This window comes from Toxorhynchites rutilus, chromosome 2 (genome assembly GCF_029784135.1).
Source record: "Toxorhynchites rutilus septentrionalis strain SRP chromosome 2, ASM2978413v1, whole genome shotgun sequence".
In the NCBI taxonomy this organism is placed as follows: Eukaryota; Metazoa; Arthropoda; class Insecta; order Diptera; family Culicidae; genus Toxorhynchites; species Toxorhynchites rutilus.
Window position 1 is genome coordinate 183,666,848 of NC_073745.1, and position 19,454 is coordinate 183,686,301.

A 19,454-nucleotide genomic window follows, 5' to 3' on the forward strand; every position below is an offset into this window, starting at 1 on the left:
GGTCGATCACACAAAAAACTTGACAGTTCGCAAACCGAGCAAAAATGTCATCTATCCTCGGTAACGGATAGTGTTCAGAGCGTAAATGGGGATTTTTTTTTTTTTTTTTTATCTGTATTATAGTGACTTTCAACTCATTTTGGCTGGTTCGTCACTTTTACTTCCATTTTTGGAAGAATGTCGGGAGTGAGAATTGAACTCGTGACCTTTAGCGTGAGAGGCATGGATGTTACCACTACGCCAGATCGCCTCCACGTAAATGGGGATTGATTGTTACTTTGCAATCAATACACAGACGCAGCTTCCCGTTGACCTTGGGAACCACAACAATAGGAGATGCCCAATTGCTGTGAGACACTCTTTTCAAAATTTCCTCGTCACAAAGACGATTCAGTTCAGCTTCTATCGCTGGACGCTGTTGAAAAGGAGGAGAATAAGCTGCATGGAATATGGCACTCACATTGTTTTCAATGATTATCTCGGCTTCAAAATCGCGGATGGGAGTATTGTCTGACGATACGACATGGGGATACATTTTGCGTATTGAATCGACAATTGAATTTTCAAGAGAATTCATGCTCACGGTTTTTTCCTGAAACGCTTCTCTCCAGCATGGCCATAGTACGTCCATCCACGTGCGACCTAGAAGTGGTCTGAAAGATTTTTCACTTTCGATCACCACAAGCACTAATTTTTTATCTGCGCCACACCTATCCTTGGACACTTGTGCACTGATTCCACCGATAATTTTTATTCCCTGACCCGTTACAGTCGAAAAATCATTTTCTATTTTAAAAATCGGTAAATGAGAAAATTGCTTCCGATATAGGTTATCACTAATCACTGTAGCACAAACCCCACTATCAACTTCAAATACTACTGGATGACCTTCCACGAACAGCGTCTCCGTTATCACCATGCTTCGCTCCAACCTGGCCGCTATTCCATCGTTAACTGCATTCAGCTGCATGCGTAAACTAGCGATCTCCGTCGCCAACTCATCTCCGGCACCAACTACTCCAACGGTTTGGTTTCTTCTGGACTCTTGACTGGAGCCTCGACCTAACCTGGAACTCTTCGAGTAACACATGTTCGCCGCGTGACCTTGTTTGCCACATCCATAGCACTTCCATTTCCTTGCTGGACACTTCCCATGATCGTGATCGCGACCGCATTTATCACACGTTTTTCTCTTCAGACTTTTCTGTCCAACATATTTCGGTCGACTTCTACTTCTTTCACGAAACTGTTTGTTCGATCTAACCACGTGGGCACTCAGCACATTTTCGCGTACTTTATTGTCCTTTTCGGCTAATTCCCACGTCAAGGCTTCTTCAACTGCCTTGTCGAACGTAACGTCTTTTTGCTTCAGCAGGTGTGTACGGAGCCTGCCATCGTAGATTCCGAACACAAATCTATCACGAAGTGCCTCTGTCAAGAAGTCACCATAGTAACACTTTTCGGCGAGTGCTTTCAGTTCCACTACGTATTCCGTGACCGATTGACCAGCTTTCTGATCTGCCTGGTGAAATCGATAACGTTCGGACACTTTATTCACTTCTGGTTTAAAATGTTTTTTCAGCGTCGATACTAATTCGTCGTACGTTTTCGTACTTGGACTATCTGGCTGCAACAGCTTTTTCAAAATGGCGTACGTATCCATTCCCACATGTGTCAGTAGAAATGGTACTTTTCTGTTATCCGGGATATCATGAAGAAGGAAATGTTGGTTCAATCTTTCCTCATACACTTCGAAATCGTCGTTCGCGACGTAATTGTCGAACGTACCAAAGTTCGTCGCTACACGCGAACCTCCCGCGCTACTAGCTTTATTCTCGTTGGCCATAACTTAACTTTGGCTCAACGACCACGTTTTCACTCACGGCGGATTAACGATCGTCTCAGTTCACGTCGTTACTAACTGCCACTCGATTCAGTTTCACGTTTCTTCAAAACTAGCTGACTTTAATTTACCTCGTCGCCAATATTGTTATGTTCGGATAACTATAAAGGAAATGCGGCGCAACTTGATAGCTTGTGTTTTATTCCTAACACAGTGATACTTGTTGCTTCTAGAGCGATCGAGTAAAAGAGGAGGAAACAATAGATGCTGGGCTATTTATTGTCGTGAGACTTGATCTGTTTGGGGGATCGTCAGCTTGACCTTCAGTCAAGCCTACTGATGGACTTTTTGATAACTGATCTAGATATATTACAAATGGCTGCACTACTTAGGTATAGGTTGTTATTGTATATAGTGTGTGGAAAATACCACGTTATCAATTGACTAGATAAGTATGAATACTTACATTTGATTGTATTTGATTTCATATTTTATTTTTTTTTTTAACTATAGCAATAATATAAAATATTTCGTTTCGGGTAATTTATGTCCTTCTTCCTGACTACCTTGCACTGGAAACTAAGCGCTATGAGACACAAGACTGTATCCGGCAACAAACGGACAAAACATTCTGCTCAAATATATGATTCGATAACGAACGATACAAATCCCGAAAATAGCTGGAACTCTGACCACTGACCGTCGCCACATTCGCGAAGCAACACAACACTAACAACATGGAAAATGTTGTAAAATTTGGTGATTTCCCATTGAGCACAGCGGGAGCGCAAATAAAATCGTCGTTTCTGAAGCATAAGACATGCAATGCGGGTTTGTATAGCGATTCGGATATGGAAGGAAAAAAATGGAACGATCGGTACAAAATATAAACATCGCTTTTAGTCGTTTGGTTGTCAAATTTCATTAATGCAATAGTTGCTGCAGCCGGGAGATGGAGTGTATACGATCTAATCGCGTGGCAAGAGGAGAGTTCGGCGGTGCCCTTGCTTGGAAACGGGTCCATAATTCCACACTTCGAATGGCTATCAACGGGGGTTCAGGGCGAGATTACATGTGGTGGATGCTGCGTTACTGCTGCTGCTGCTGCTGCCATGCGGGAGTGTAATATGCCACTCACGGTAGACACTTGTAGGTATTAATTAAGACGTAAAATTTTATTTATTGTCCAGTTTACACCCGAAAGAGCTTTGTCGGTCTATGAATGGACCTTATATTTTTTTTATTTTGGAGTCATAATAATGGAATGTTATTATGACTCCAAACAGATGAAGTATATTCAGAACAGATAAATATTGTTACCATAATGGTACACAGTTCAATACTCGATTGATACGAGATTATTCTTTGATTAAGAGTTAAATTTGTGGATGTTGACCCAAATTCAAAAATAATTATTTCGAACTACGTCAAGCTCTCATCTGTGCCATGAGGCACATATTGTTTTCCTTTCTTAGTATGTTGAAATGCTTTTGATGGATCAATTCCACACTGAATTATTCGAATTAGAGCCCATACAGAACCGACAGTTTCTGATTCTTTTAAAACTTTATACACTTTGGCTTCTTAAAACCTTTGTAACTGAGCCTGTAAAAATAGAGGAAATATAAAATTTAAATTATACGTCATAGCTACACCCATTCCTCGGAATAGAAAGAACGGGTAGATAAGGACAGAAATATACCGAACAAATGTATGGGAAAAAGGAGGTGATCTGGCGTAGTGGTAACATCCGTACCTTTCACGCTGCATGCCGCGAGTTCAATTCTCACTCCCAACATTCTTCCAAAGAATGGAAGTAAAGTGTAATGAAAAGTAGTAAAGTCACTATAATACAGAAAAAAAATGCATGGGAAAAAATGGGTTTGTGTCCCATTTTTTGTTATTACAGAATAACTACGTCTACGCAACAATCATCAGCGATGGAGATCGATCCACGATCGAAATAAAGTCGATTCATCCATACAACTGCTCTGTTCTGCAAAACAAATCGGGCTGCTGTTCTATAAATAACTCAACAATGATCAATCAACTGTATCCGCTGTCCGGTCTAACTGGATAATGGAAGAACAGAATGAAAACTCTTACGCCTAAATGGCTACTGTGTAAATGTGTACCATATGCAATGGTATTGAAGGGAATACTCTATTGCCGAAAAAAATGGCAACTGTGTAATAATGTGCTAATTATAGATATTATAAACATGTGACATGTACACGATTAACATTCGGCTCTGTTATAGCTAAAATGCATATCAAACATATCAAACAAATCTTAAGCGGCCCGTACACGATCATTCGTATTGACGTTAGTTAGACAGAATGATATTGAAAATGATCGTGTAATTTCACAAAGTTGGAATGATTGGCAATAATGACGAAAATCCGGATTTTCTGATATCGGTTCATCATCACTGAAATAGGGCAGGGACATGGTCATTTTATTAATAACGATTGATAAAGTAGGGTGCGCTGAGTTCATTTTATTAATAACGCTTCATAAAGTAAGGTGGGCTGAGGTCATTTTAGGACAACTAAGTACGGTGTCGACATCTAGAAACGTTTTGAATGAGTGAAACAAGTATAAGCTATTAACATTACTATGCAAAATGACAGATTTAAATCTTTAAAAGATCACTGAAAATAATTGCTAATTGTTTTTTGGATTCTCAAAACATGGTAATCAATACTTTTTTTTAATCACCACTGAAGGACATTATAAGAATAAAACAATTTTTTGAAATTATGATTAGACACCATAAGATTTTTCAATTGCTTACAGAAAACCTTTGAAACTATCAATTAGAATACTTATTTGACACAGAAAAGATAATTTTCATTAATAATTTTTATTTCGAGAATGTGTTTATTTCTTCCACTAGAATGCTAGAGTTGCTGCACTCATACAAGCTATCAAAATCGGCTTCGCTGTCATGGATCATTGTACATAGACAGTTATCCTGGTATGCTTTAAAGGTCTTCGCATTAGTGTTAGTAAATAAGCAGCAAAACATCCTGTGCAATACTTCGTAGTTTTGCAAATTATTTTCATTTGTGTGAGTATTTTTGGTGTAAGGTTTAGCATACCTGTAGTAGTTGTTAAATTAAGTTGGTCGTAAATTACACTGTTTATTTCGAGAAGCGGTAAAATCAATATGTCGATTCCGGAGAATGTTTGTGTAGTAATGGGTGACAGTGTTCTGAAATCATTCATTGAAACATACGAGAAACTACCTATATTGTGGAATCCTACATATCCCAATTATTACAATAAAATAAAAAGAAATGGCGCACTCGCAAAGCTGCAGTCTATCTACGAAAAATGCAAGCCTGGAGCGACAATATGTGATGTGAAACGTAAAATTAATACGTTGAGAAGGAATTATAGGATGGAATTAAAAGAATAGAGGACTCGAAAAGATCAGGGGCTGGAGCCGACGACGTATATTCACCATCGTCGTGGGTTTTTCACGCATTGCAATTTCTAAGCAAATTTGAGCAACCTGTTGACCTTGGCACAAGTAAGTAAATCTAATTATTTCACTAATTCATTGATGTATTTATTAGAATTTAATTTTTTCAATTTTTGATTAATATATAATACGTATGACTACTATTTGTCATTGTTGTATTAATTACAGAATCACTCCCGTATTGTTTTAGCATCCGCCCCACAGTTTCTGGTGAAGATGCTTTGTAAGTTAACAAGATCGTTTTCAGTTATTTCAGTAGTACCGGTGAAAAAAAAACGATTGTTGGGACTCCTTTGCCAGAAAATTGTGCAGATAGCAGCATGCAATTGTTATCATTGATGCCTTTTGTGGTGCCAAATTGATTGGCTTTTGAAAAACTCCAAATCTGGAAGACAAAATTCCAAAAGCGTTTTCCACAACGACACGAGCTCGATATTGTATTGAAATCCTTTTATTGTATTGAAATCGTTCTGGAGACAATGTCTTCTCAGAAAATGGTTTCATTAGATTAACACGTAATGCAAACGCTTCATCGCCAATGAACACGGATGGAAAACGTTCAGTAGTATTAGGTAATGCTGCAGGTTCCGGTATATTTAAACCATCTTGTTGTAAAAGGGCTCCAAATTTTGAGTGGTACAAAACACCACCATCAGATATTCGTCCATTCATCCCTGAATCAACCATGATGAACTCTATTTTTGCGTTCACTGTGGCCAACAGCACAATGCTGAATGATCCTTTGTAGTTGTAGTAAAAGGACCCTGAGTTAGCCGGTTTTCTGATAGCAATATGTTTGCCACCGATTGCTCCGAGTGTGTTCCAAAATTGGTGTCGATTCCCAAATTCTTGTGCTATTTTAATCCATTCTTCAGATGTTTTTGGAAACTGTAACATAGAATAAAGTATATTGTAAATCAAAGTTTAATATCATATATTTTTCCAGGTACAATTCGATGGAGAGGAAAATGAAAATCCAATTCAGGCAACACCTTCAACATCACGTTCATCAATAGTACCACCTCTTGAGCCTATGCCCAAAAGAGCCAGGAATATCGGACCCATTGCTCGACAAAATGATTTGTTGCTAAAAGCATGTGCTTATTTGGAATATTCCTCCAGAAGCAATGACCAAACAGAAATCCCCGCTATCGTTAAAGCTTGGGGTGAAAAGCTTCTACAATTACATCCCCATCAATGACATTTTGCAGAGAAAGCAATTAATGACATTTTATTTGAGGCCTGTCAGGGTTTCCATGCTTCGGGGAAAGCTCCGGATTGAATAGAGCTGTTGAATAACATTCATAATAGCCAAGCAAGACAAGCAGAAAAGCATTTCAAAATTATGGATGGAATTCCCCAGAGTTTGATGCATCTGCATCAATGGATGGAAGAGGACCAATTTCAAATAGAAGGGGTGTGTTTTCAACTGCCTTTCAGATGATAATGATGCTGATAGTGGAATTCATCAAACATGTTGCCCTTATCACGGCTGAAGCTTCTACGAATCTTGGCTTACCTGTACAGCGGACTGGTTACGACTTCATCAATTGACTTCTTCCTACAAGCCTGCAACGTATATTTTTTTATTGTGACTAGTAAACCTGTTTTAAAAAATAGCTTTACTAATATTGGATGCTGCCATACAAGTAATAATTCTATGGTGGTTAGATATTGTTCAAGAATGATTTAGCCTCAGTTGTCCGAAGGATATTTGTAAAACAAAGTTTTGTTCTATCTCCCTCTTGAAATAACCGATATAGCGCTTTTTTTCTATGTTGCGTTAGGGTCACCATGAAAAATTAGAGTAAACTAAAATAGAAATCATAAGTTTTTGAGTGAAAAAACATCAATAACTTTAAGTAGAATTAAGATATTGACATGTTCTGTAGCGCAAAATATTTGTCTTAATGATCTCTAAAAGTCGTTTCCAGACAATTTTGATGTAGGATTTGAAATATAAAAGTTAGAGCAAAAAATCTCGTTCTTTCATGGTCACCCTAATAAAACTTAGAATAAATAGTGCTATATCGGATATTTCAAGAGATAGAATAAAACATTGTTCTACGAAGGTGCTTAAAATAATTGATGCTACAACATTGTCGAACTATATTTGCCTCTGTTTATAAAAATAAGAAAGTTATTTTTTTATTTTATCGAATATTTTGGTCACCCTAATTCTTATGACATGAAAATGAGCGCCCTATCATATGAAACAACTTTGTCGAAGACAGTTTTTATCTAGATCTTCCATAAAGTTGTTTATAACACTTTCTATCTAAGTTGCGTTAAGTTCACCATTAAAAAACGGTGTTCTTACTTTAACTTTTATATTCCAACCTCTACATCAAAATTGTCTTGGATGACTTTTAGAGCTAATCATGACCAACATTTTGCGATGCAGAACTTGTCAATATCTTAATACTATTTAAACTTACTAATGGGTTTTTCACCCAAAAACTCATGATTTCAATTTTAGTTTACTCAAATACAAAAAATAACATAGTTTTGGAAATCCCACATTATGTAGAGTCAGGTACACTCAAAAAATAATCATGTCAAAGTTACGTGAAAATATACATGAATATTATCCATCGATCAATTCATGCCAAAATTACAGGATTGACATATGGATGCATAGCAGACGATAGCAATATATAAATATAGTGATCCGTATGTGACATTCCAGTAATATATACCGCATAACATTCACATGACAAAACGTATAGTGGTTATCCAGGTCATTGCAGATGAATCACATATATTTCATATTTTTTAGTATCATTTCAGAAAAAAGAAAGAAGTAACAGCAGTGGTGATTTGAATTTATGTTTACATTTTTGTTTTATCAAAACGAATTCCTAATCCTAAATAATATAATTTTTCTATTAATTCCGGCATTTATTATATGTATTATTAATGGTGGGATGGTAAAATTATCGATATTCAAAATGTCAACTTTTGCTGAACATCCAAATAGGCAGTAATATTAAATAATTTCTATTCATTTCTTCATCGGCTAAATCCGGAATCGAGGAGACAATTCTCCTATCTCTTTCCACTGTTATAATTGAAGGGAGTTGTAAACCGGTTGTTATACTTAAGTACTTGAATAGTTTGAAATCAGAGTTCATGTCTTTAAATAAGGATTTCATTTTATACATTGCACTTTGGAACATAAAAGCAGTTTCTGAATCCGGTATAACTAAATTTAAACTTTCAATGTAGGTAGAAATTTCAGTTAACATTGCTGTAACATCTTTGTGACAATGGTACACATTGTTTTTCGCGTGTAGACCTAATGTAAAATCTAGAGTAGATTTATCAAATATATTTAAACTATTTACTGGTAATATTTCCGATGCTGTGTTATTATCTGCTTTATTTATTTCTGAAGCTGGTCCTTCCTCAGCATTTGTCACTTGCTGCGATTCACCGTGATGTGTAATTGATGTTGAATGGTTTCTATGTATGTTGGATAGTTCTGCCATGTAGTGGTTATTGTTGTGTTTTTTTGAAAGGATAGAGTTTCGAGAAAATTTGATCGCAAGATATTATTGTGCATCGATATCTGAATTCCGTTGGTATCAAATGAAATACTTTGAGGTGATGGAGATATGCATGACCAGTTGATTGGTTACAATCCGTCATCATACAACTAATCATTTTGTTGATTCGACAGATGTCGTTGGCAGCTTATTGGCTCTCATAAAATTGCGTAGTTTGTTCACACTTGCGTAGGAGTCGCGCTGCGGAATCTTATAGATTTCACTACTTATAAAGTGCCATACGTATTTGGACAGGTGTTCCCAGGACAGTAAAAAATTTAATAAGCACATCAACTGTTCGCGCTGCCGATGGAAGTTCATATCGCAAATCACCGTACTGCACAAAATACCGATGACCGAGATCTTTCAAGATACTTCCTAGGAAAACCAACTTTGGTACGATTGGAAATCCTCGTTCGCTGTATCTTGTGTAGACTTTTGTAGTATTAGAAAGTATCTCGTTCTCGTCCTTAGCAAAAATAATTGTGTCTTCCTGGGCAACACATATGGTTGGCTTATATCTAACACCAGCAGATATAGGAGTTAACACGGTGTTCAGAAGAAGAATAAAATTTAAGTATTCAATGTTGATATAATGATATATTATAACAGGCATTCCATGTCAAACCGATAAAGTGATTTTCAGATTTCCGTGAAAAGCGGTAGTTTTGTTCCTTATCGCAAAATATTAGGCCCTTATTTTTCTATTTTTCATTAGGGTGCCTATTTCCGTTTCAGAGTGGTCCAATAAATGGTCCTTTTTCCGAAAATCACTTTTTTCAAAAATTCATAACTTTTGAAATACTGGGCCGATTCGGATGATCAACATTTGATATGTTCAGCCAACTAGCCAGTTTTTCTTGAAAAACATAGCACTTGCGAATAAATTGGATTTTGTTTTTGAAGTTATAGATCGTTTTGTTTTTCATAGTTTACATGGTCTCAGGACCAAGGGCGCTTTTTTTATATTCTTTCTTGAAAGCTGAGGATTTTTTACATAACATATCTACAATCCAGAGATGCTTTATATTTCGTTCTTGAGTTACGCTTTTTCAAAGTTAACTGATGGTACGAAAATCATTATTCTCCTTTTTTCCAAAAATGGCTTTATTTTTCAAAAATCCATAACTTTTGAACTACTGCGCTGATTCAGATAATCCACACATCAATTTGAAGCCAATAAAAAAAATACAACACTTGCGTAAAAACTAGTGGTTACATTAATGTAGTCTAGTCACATAGGAATATAGAATGAAAAATGAAAACGTGTTAAATTTCATAACTCAAAAACAAAAAAAAAACACTTCTCTGACATTCGAATATGTTATGTGAAAAAACCTCAGCTTTCAAGAAGAAATATAAAAAAATATGATGCCGTTGGTCCCGAAACCATGTAAACTATGGAAAACAATTACAACCAATAATTACGGAAACAAAATTCTATTTTTCTCCCAAGTATAATATTTTTCTTTACAAGAATAGCTCATTAGTTTTAATTTGATGTGTCGGTCTAGTAGCTCAAAAGTTATGAATTTTTGTGGTGAAAAAGAGGTTGCTAATTGTGGTGAATTTTTTTGCTAATGTAATACTCTTTCAAAGAAGACTAGTTTGTTGCCTTTAATTTGATATTTTCGTCATCGGAGTCAGTCTAGTACTTCACAAGTTTTGAATTTTTGGAAAAAAGAAGAAAAAGTTGATTATTCTTGCCACCCCAAAATGGAAATGGTCACCTTAATGAAAAAATACGGGTCTAATGTTTTGCGGTAAAGAACAAAATTACCAATTTTCACGAAAAGCTGAAAACCACTATATCGATTTCACATGGAATGGCTGATAAACTTTCTTTACATAACTAGATAGAACATTTATGTTACGCAACCATTACTATTAATAGAATGCATTAGTTATAACTTGTTTAACGATGTATTGTAATTGTAGTTTAATAACACAACTTGTTTCTTTATATAGAAATTAAAAAAATGTTGTGCTTGGTTTTTGCCGGTAGCTTAAGTTGCTAGTTACATTGGACAGATTTCACATTAATAATTTATAAAAGGAGCATCAGATTCTGGAGAAGGTACACGGTGTAATAAATAAGAATATTTGAATATACCTTCATTCAAATCTTTTAGATATGGTAATAATTCTACCGCTGAAGGATCCTTCGAGTTGGTTTCGAAGTACGTTTCCAAATCAGCACCGACACTTTCGAGAGTGTTCAAACCTTTGATCACCGTTGGAAATAGTTCAATGAAATCAGAATCAATCTACAAACGAAACATAACATAAAAATGTTCAATAAACTAAAATTTGCTAAATAGGATGAAATCAAGAATTCTCTCATGAGATTTTCTGCTTTTAAAGACTAGTATGCAATAGATGGATAAACTTACCAGTTGGTAACCAAAAGCGTTTTTGTAGTGCGGAAACTCCGCCAAAAGTTTCGGCAATGTTATCACATTTCCAAGATATTGTTTTCTGAAGGAATAACTTGCTGCCCATTTATCCAGTACTGTAGACCAAGGATTTTGATTGAGCATCAACCACTCTACTGCTTCATTGATGCTTGGCTGATCGTCGTAAACTATACCTTTCGATCGCTTCTCGTGAACCGTTTCTTTTTTGTCACTCTTCCTCTTACTTTGTTTCAGATTGCCAATTTTATTCGCAATTTTGCCGCCCGGGTTTTATTCCATCTCTTCCTCGTGGTATATAGTAGTTGTCCAATGAAATATTGCATTAATTTCATGATTTGATCGTTATCGTATATTTCTTACCTATTTTTCTGATCTAAACAACATTATTATTGTTCGAGTGAATGTTTCCAAATCATCTGCCTTCAACTTCTTTTTCAACGTGAAATGATATTGAGCTACAATGCCAGCCAGTTGTAATTGTTTCGCTTCCGACAGCTCCCCTACATTTGCTCTAGTAATAATTTCTTTTCCGATCTCAGTTTTCTCAAGCAGGGTTCTCAATACGTTTGCAGTCAGTACAGTTCGTTGAGGAGAACTGCATAACTTGTCGGGAACATCATGCTCGGAAGGTTCGCTTTCAACATTTCCTTGACCTATACATTCGCAACTTTTTTCTGTTGGACTGTTTTTTGATGAAACTTCCCAACCAATGACCGCTGGCAGTTCTAATATCACTTGTTCAACACACTCTTCCGGATTACTCGCTTCCACCTCGGCTTTCACCAACAATGGATCCTGTTCCAATAGCTCCTCCGCTGATGTATCGAGCTGATCTGCAACAGGCGCTGCATTTGAATGCAATGTTTTCCGTACCGCGAGCCGCTATTTGCTGTTTCTGAAATGTAAACGTATATATAAATGTTCATAAACATGGAATATATGATACAAGTAATTACGTTTTGTTTTCTCCAAGCACTTATCCGTTCAGAAAGGTTTTTATAAGACCAATCTATTCCACAAGGCTCTAATAAAGGGTGTGTCACATCAAATTGTATCACGGAAAAAACGCTGTAGAAATTCGCCCAGTAGACCGATCCTTTTGAAAATTTTAGACAGTAAAATAAAAACTATTAAACAACTTTTGGCATTTTCTTTTTATTCATACTTCGAGCCCAAGCCCGTATGCTCGCACCTTCCTCTTTACCCCGTCCATAAGGTTCTGTACAACGTCAGGTTGTAGTTTTTTTTTGAACAGAAATCCATTTTCTCTTGAAGTCCGCCTCCGATTTGACAACTTTTGGGTTCTTCCGGAGGGCCTGCTTCATAATCGCCCAATATTTCTCTATTGGGCGAAGCTCCGGCGCGTTGGGCGGGTTCATTTCCTTTGGCACGAAGGTGACCCCGTTGGCTTCGTACCACTCCAACACGTCCTTTGAATAGTGGCACGAAGCGAGATCCGGCCAGAAGATGGTCGGGCCCTCGTGCTGCTTCAATAGTGGTAGTAAGCGCTTCTGTAGGCACTCCTTAAGGTAAACCTGCCCGTTTACCGTGCCGGTCATCACGAAGGGGGCGCTCCGCTTGTCGCAAGAGCAGATCGCTTACCACACCATGTACTTTTTGGCAAACTTGGATAGTTTCTGCTTGCGAATCTCCTCCGGAATGCTGAATTTGTCCTCTGCGGAGAAGAACAACAGGCCCGGCAGCTGACGAAAGTCCGCTTTGACGTAGGTTTCGTCGTCCATTACCAGGCAATGCGGCTTCGTCAGCATTTCGGTGTACAGCTTCCGGGCTCGCGTCTTCCCCACCTTGTTTTGCCTTTCGTCGCGGTTAGGAGCCTTCTGAACCTTGTATGTACGCAGGCCCTCCCGCTGCTTGGTCCGCTGGACGAATGAACTTGACAAATTCAGCTTATTGGCGACATCCCGGACCGAACTTCTCGGATCACGTCTAAACTGCTTAACTACGCGCTTGTGATCTTTTTCACTGACGGAGCATCCATTTTTGCCGTTCTTCACCTTCCGGTCGATTGTTAGGTTCTCGAAGTATCGTTTTAGTACTCTGCTGACCGTGGATTGGACGATTCCCAGCATCTTACCGATGTCCCGATGTGACAACTACGGATTCTCGAAATGAGTGCACAGTATTAATTCACGACGCTCTTTTTCGTTCGACGACATTTTTCCAAATTTACGAAAAATTGACAGTGAAGCATGGCCAACGTGATCTATACACTCTTATCTGATTATAAACGGAAGCTGAAGATATAATTCCTAAAAATTAAATTTCTACAGCGTTTTTTCCGTGATGCAATTTGATGTGACACACCCCTTATTCGACGGAAGTCCTCTAAATCGAATGTCAATAACTCGAATATTCCAAGTTCACAATCTGAAAAACCGTGAAAAAACAACAGAATGAATAAAATTCGTTTGTATTAAATATTTTACAGGTGTAATATCGAAGTTATACTTACCATTCATCAAAATATTAATAAAATCGATTGGGAACTCTAAATCTGCAAGCAGTCGAGACGCCATTGTGAATTCTTTAAATTTTCACGCAGGACATTCACATAGCTCGTCCAAATAATGAAATGTCAAATACGTTGTGTTTGCGAGACTTTCCTATCAGAATCACTACAGTCACGTAATTCATCCAGAGGAGTAGGAGTTTTCACATAAATTCAAGGTGAATATTTTTTTAAGTGTATGCTTTTTTAAATGCCGTCAACGAACTTTTTTTGTTTGCCCCAAAAAGAATGACAAGCGAATGAAGAGAGCGTATTTTCTGGGAAGAAATATCAATAACTTTGAGTAGACTTGAGATATTGACAAGTTCTGCATCACAAAATGTTTGTCTTAATAAGCTCTAAAATCAGTTTGCATGTAAAATTTGCAATATAAAAGTAAAAAAATATTTTTTTGGCTGTGACCCTCAAGCGCTGTATCGGTTATTTCAAGACTGTTCTACAAATTTGCTTCAAATAACTGAGACTAAATCAATGTCGAACCATATCTACCTCTATCTCTAAAGATAAGAAAGTTAGAATTTCTATTTCTTCGTAAATGTTAGATGCTAATTTCCACTTAAATGCACCTGTTCGTTCCGAAAATTTTCAGTACTATCAAAAAAATGATTCTGGCGAATCCAGTGCGTAACTTCTTCCCAACTTCTCCCGACTCATGACCAATCACTATTCATTGAACACGCTGCACATCAATCTTGCCGGCACGGCACAAAGAATTAACTAAAAATAATTGTAACGTTATTACAAAAATTACAAAAATTACAAATTAAAAAATATAAAACTAATTTGCCGAACATGATTTGTTTTTTTATGTTTTATTACTTGATGGATTTTCTACGACAATTATAACTATATTCACTAAATTTCTCTCTTTCTATTGTTTATTTCATGGATTATCAGCTAAAACTAAAGCCAAAGTTTGGCATCAGATATGCCCAAAACAACAGAAATGCAAATTCAATAAGTCTGTATTAATCCTTTAGTGGCTGAAATTAATTTAACCTTTTTATTAGCCTGTGGACGCAATTCCTTCTACAAGGAAATTGTTCCTTTGTCAGATAAATCTTGGTGAATGAAATTGTCTTCATTAGTTTTATCGACGAAATTCAATTTCATTTATGGGAACCCTCAACACAATCCGAGGCGTAAAAAGTCTGAAGAGTAAATCTTGGCTGCTCTGGCTGGGAATGTGCCCGTTTGAATTTTCTCACATCCTTCTCGAGTGAATCCACCCACCGGAGAAATACCAGGATGGTGGCAAATGAAGTTCATGAAGTTGTCCATTGGAGGACATGTTTTCGGCATGTACTGGTTGTTTTACATTCGGTTCCTTTGTCAGACAATGAGGAATGTTTATGTCGATTAATTTGGAGAGTACCAAATCCAAAGTAAGATGGGAAAAGGGGTGTTGTGTGGGGCGAATGTTGAACATTTGTGAATCCTTGGTAGAATCGATGTTTTCACGAGGGTGCGAAGATAGGCCAGAGGCAATAATTCGCTTCCATGCCATATTTCCAAAGAAGTGAATAGATTTCCTTAGGATGTTTCCGGATTGGGGGGAAAAGGAAACCTCATGTTGAGTCATTTCCCGCTCAAGAAGTTAGTAGTCAACAGGCCTTATGGCTTTGTTATTCAATCAACATATCCCACAAAATAGCCCGAAGGAAGGGGTCAGCACCACATAAAACGATAGCTGTTGAATGGAGTCTGAGTAACTCGCTGCTGGTGGTGGTATGTGTGTTGTTTTGCATAAAGTGGGTCCGATCGGGTTTTGATTGCTGCCCCATGCAAGCAGCGAGGAACAGTTCGAATGGTGTTGGGAGGAAGAAAATTGATTGTAGGACACCAGATTCCGGTGAAGCAAGAGAGAAAGAGCTATAACGTTCATTTGCGCCGGGGAGGGTGTCTATGAAACTGTTTTGTATTCAATAGAGCATCGTAATGCGCGCAGATATTTATACGAGTGGGAATTTATCACCCATATTTATTCCGTGGCCAAAAAACCAGCGAAAGATTTCATAAAACATTTTATTACAGAAAACAATTTATTAATCTTTCCCGCGTAAATCTTGGTGAATTGTTTTATCGCTAACGATAAATTTTGTGGTTTCGAATTCAATTAACTTTTCTGATGGGGGAGAGATATTTGGGTGCATGTTTATTGTACATTAAATGACGTTATTATTTGGCCCAATTGTCCAGATATAGTTTCTAATGCTATTGGCATTACTATTGGTAATCAAATTATAAACATCGCTTCATAAATAGAAGGCCAAGCGGTTAGCGATGTCAGTATCAATCGTAACTCGCTGGAATTTTCTTAAATCGGGAAAAAATCGATTGGAAACACATTTTGAATTGCACTTGTAAATATGATAATTTAAAGTGTGAACGCATTCAAATCCCAGATCGAGATTGTTGACAACAAAATTTCGCGAGACTCGCGTTGTTAACAAAACGGAGAGGTAAATCTATTAAGACATGATTACATTACATTTCACATATCCCCTTGTAAATAAATGTTAACGAATAACCAAACCAAATGTTTTGCAAAACTGGGCGAGAAATCATCAAGAATGCCATTCCTTCCTTTATGCAAACAAATTCAGTGTTGGATCCCGGTTTGTCATATCAATTCCCATCGAGCGGTTACCCGACTTCCTTTGAGGCACGTGCAACACTGCGGAAAATTCGTGACGAAACAAAAAATAAAAAATAATCCATTTGCATAGTTATGATATTTTCCGCCCCGATGATGACAGCGGAATATAATACCGGGCAAAGTCCTACACAACCGGTATCGCGGCCAGGATTTGTACATTTGCGTGTTTAATACAGCACACTGACTTTTCGGCTAGCCTTTTTTTGCCCCCAAGTGTCGCTTGGATGCAATCGCATAACGGAAGCGCATCCCGAAAACCAATTCCAGTGTGACTGGCCGCTGAGAGAATGGAATGCTGGCGCGGAATTTAGCCTAACACTCCCACTAAATACCCAAATCTCATGCATAAAATTTGTATTAAAAGCTGAATTGCATGTGCTTATAATGAAATCGTGTCGAGGATATTGTCTGTTCTATTGAATTCTATATATTAGCGTATTTGGTCGTTGCGATATGACGGTTTCGGATATTCTCGGATTGTGCAGTTTTTGTTCCGTATATCAGGCCAGACTGTTTGTTATGACTGAGCATTTTAGATACTCATGCGCCCGGTATAAAATATTTCCATTTAAAGAGAAAAGCGGCAGCGACTATTTCATAACAGGAAGAGCCATCCGCTATTTGCAATACTATTCCAACACAAACAACTATTATTACTAGGGCGAAGTGGGGATGAAACACGACCACCACCCGGTATAATTGTTTTTTGGATATGAAATTTATTGAATAAATGTACAAATATTCATACACATGCCCTACGAACGCCTCTATGCCAACGACGATAATTGTCGGTAGACAGTTGGAATGCATTTCGAAGCATGGATTTGTGCAGATGGTTAACATTTGAAATGATAATGATGAGTTTTGATAGATAGCTGAAGTACAAAGCATTCGAATACAAGGGGTGACGCGGAATAACTGTTCTTCATGAAGTTTTGAAATAAAACCCTTCTAATTATTTACGGATTCGGATTGGGATCTTCCTCCCTTAGCCTTAAGTACCAGTTGCATTCCTTTTTGAACAAAAAGCCTCGCAGCGGACACGCACGGTGTCTAGTAGCATTTCGTCCCATAATTTAACAAAACTTCTCTTGAAACTGTTCATAGTAAGACCTTAATACTTCCTTCCTTGGTTGTAAATCCCTTTGTACAACATATACCCTCATGCAGTCTTCAGAAAACATACACTGCGCGGCACTCAAGTTCAATTTTCATCAGCGCGTGCTCAAAAAAAAAAACACGCATTCTCTCTTGGCATGAAGTGCACCAAACTCAGAAACAAGTGAGCCCAAAATCAGCACGGCGCAGAATTCAGATACTTATCCGCTTCTCACTTGTGTGCTTCCCGCCTCATCCTATACCCACACACATACAAATTCTAGCGGCTGTTTTGTCTTCGCATGTCTAAGCTAAGCAAAAGCGCCCACCCGCCAGCGACTGCACCGTATCTTTACACCGGCTTTTATACCGGTGAGGATGTTCGAACTTTAAAGCGAACGGTGTTGACAACAAAACATTGCAACTTTGTTTCGGTGCGCGTTGATTCGTCCAGGCGCAGGTGTGCGCAAGGAGTGAGAGTTAAACTGGATGCAAAACCAAGAGTTGCACATCAGCACCGCGTTGTGTTCCGAAGACTGCCCTCATGCCAAAAAATCAAAGGAATAAACTGGCCACTCTTCTGATGAAATCAAATCCAGTAAATTGGCCTTGCAACAGTCCTGAGTACCGTTTAACTGATGTAATGCGGCAGAAACATGTTGAAAGCAGTATAGATAATTCTTGCAGTGTTGTTCGGGCAAGATACGTAGGTGATTCTTCAAAACTTCTCCTTCTCCTTCTCCTTCTCCTTCTCCTTCTCCTTCTCCTTCTCCTTCTCCTTCTCCTTCTCCTTCTCCTTCTCCTTCTCCTTCTCCTTCTCCTTCTCCTTCTCCTTCTCCTTCTCCTTCTCCTTCTCCTTCTCCTTCTCCTTCTCCTTCTCCTTCTCCTTCTCCTTCTCCTTCTCCTTCTCCTTCTCCTTCTCCTTCTCCTCCTCCTTCTCCTTCTCCTTCTCCTTCTCCTTCTCCTTCTCCTTCTCCTTCTCCTTCTCCTTCTCCTTCTCCTTCTCCTTCTCCTTCTCCTTCTCCTTCTCCTTCTCCTTCTCCTTCTCCTTCTCCTTCTCCTTCTCCTTCTCCTTCTCCTTCTCCTTCTCCTTCTCCTTCTCCTTCTCCTTCTCCTTCTCCTTCTCCTTCTCCTTCTCCTTCTCCTTCTCCTTCTCCTTCTCCTTCTCCTTCTCCTTCTCCTTCTCCTTCTCCTTCTCCTTCTCCTTCTCCTTCTCCTTCTCCTTCTCCTTCTCCTTCTCCTTCTCCTTCTCCTTCTCCTTCTCCTTCTCCTTCTCCTTCTCCTTCTCCTTCTCCTTCTCCTTCTCCTTCTCCTTCTCCTTCTCCTTCTCCTTCTCCTTCTCCTTCTCCTTCTCCTTCTCCTTCTCCTTCTCCTTCTCCTTCTCCTTCTCCTTCTCCTTCTCCTTCTCCTTCTCCTTTCCTTCTCCTTCTCCTTCTCCTTCTCCTTCTCCTTCTCCTTTCCTTCTCCTTTCCTTCTCCTTCTCTAAATACATCTAATTGATGTAATTTTCTACATCATTTTTATTATCTATGATTCACCAACTCTGAATAATGTCTTGTACAATTTACTGTCAGAAAACACATGATTTTCTCTCATGGCAGCTCGAAATCTTCTCGTTACAGTTTTATGAGCCTACCGCAAGGCTCCTGCCTAAGCCCCCTCTTGTACAGTTTGTACGTCAATGATATGGATGATTGTCTAACTAGAGACTGCACGCTAAGACAACTTGCAGACGATGGAGTTATTTCCATCACGGGTACTAATCCCGTCGTTCTGCAAAAGTCATAAGATACCCTGAACAGTCTGTTCACGTGGGCCCTCAAGCTGGGTATCGAATTCTCTACGGAGAAAACTGAAATGGTCGTTTTT

The 19,454-nt window shown here is 38.2% G+C and overlaps 1 protein-coding gene across 1 annotated transcript; it reads right to left on the minus strand.

Moving 5' to 3' along the window:
- Nucleotides 1-235: 235 nt before the first annotated feature.
- LOC129766481 (uncharacterized protein K02A2.6-like) lies at nt 236-1,846 on the minus strand. Its single transcript, XM_055767014.1, has one exon. It carries the CDS (start codon nt 1,844-1,846, stop codon nt 236-238), a length of 1,611 nt encoding a protein of 536 aa, XP_055622989.1.
- Between the last annotated feature and the right edge of the window lie 17,608 nt (nt 1,847-19,454).

Excerpts from the sequence above, each read along its gene's own strand:
- LOC129766481 (XM_055767014.1), bottom strand. The coding sequence starts at position 1,846 with ATGGCCAACGAGAATAAAGCTAGTAGCGCGGGAGGTTCGCGTGTAGCG.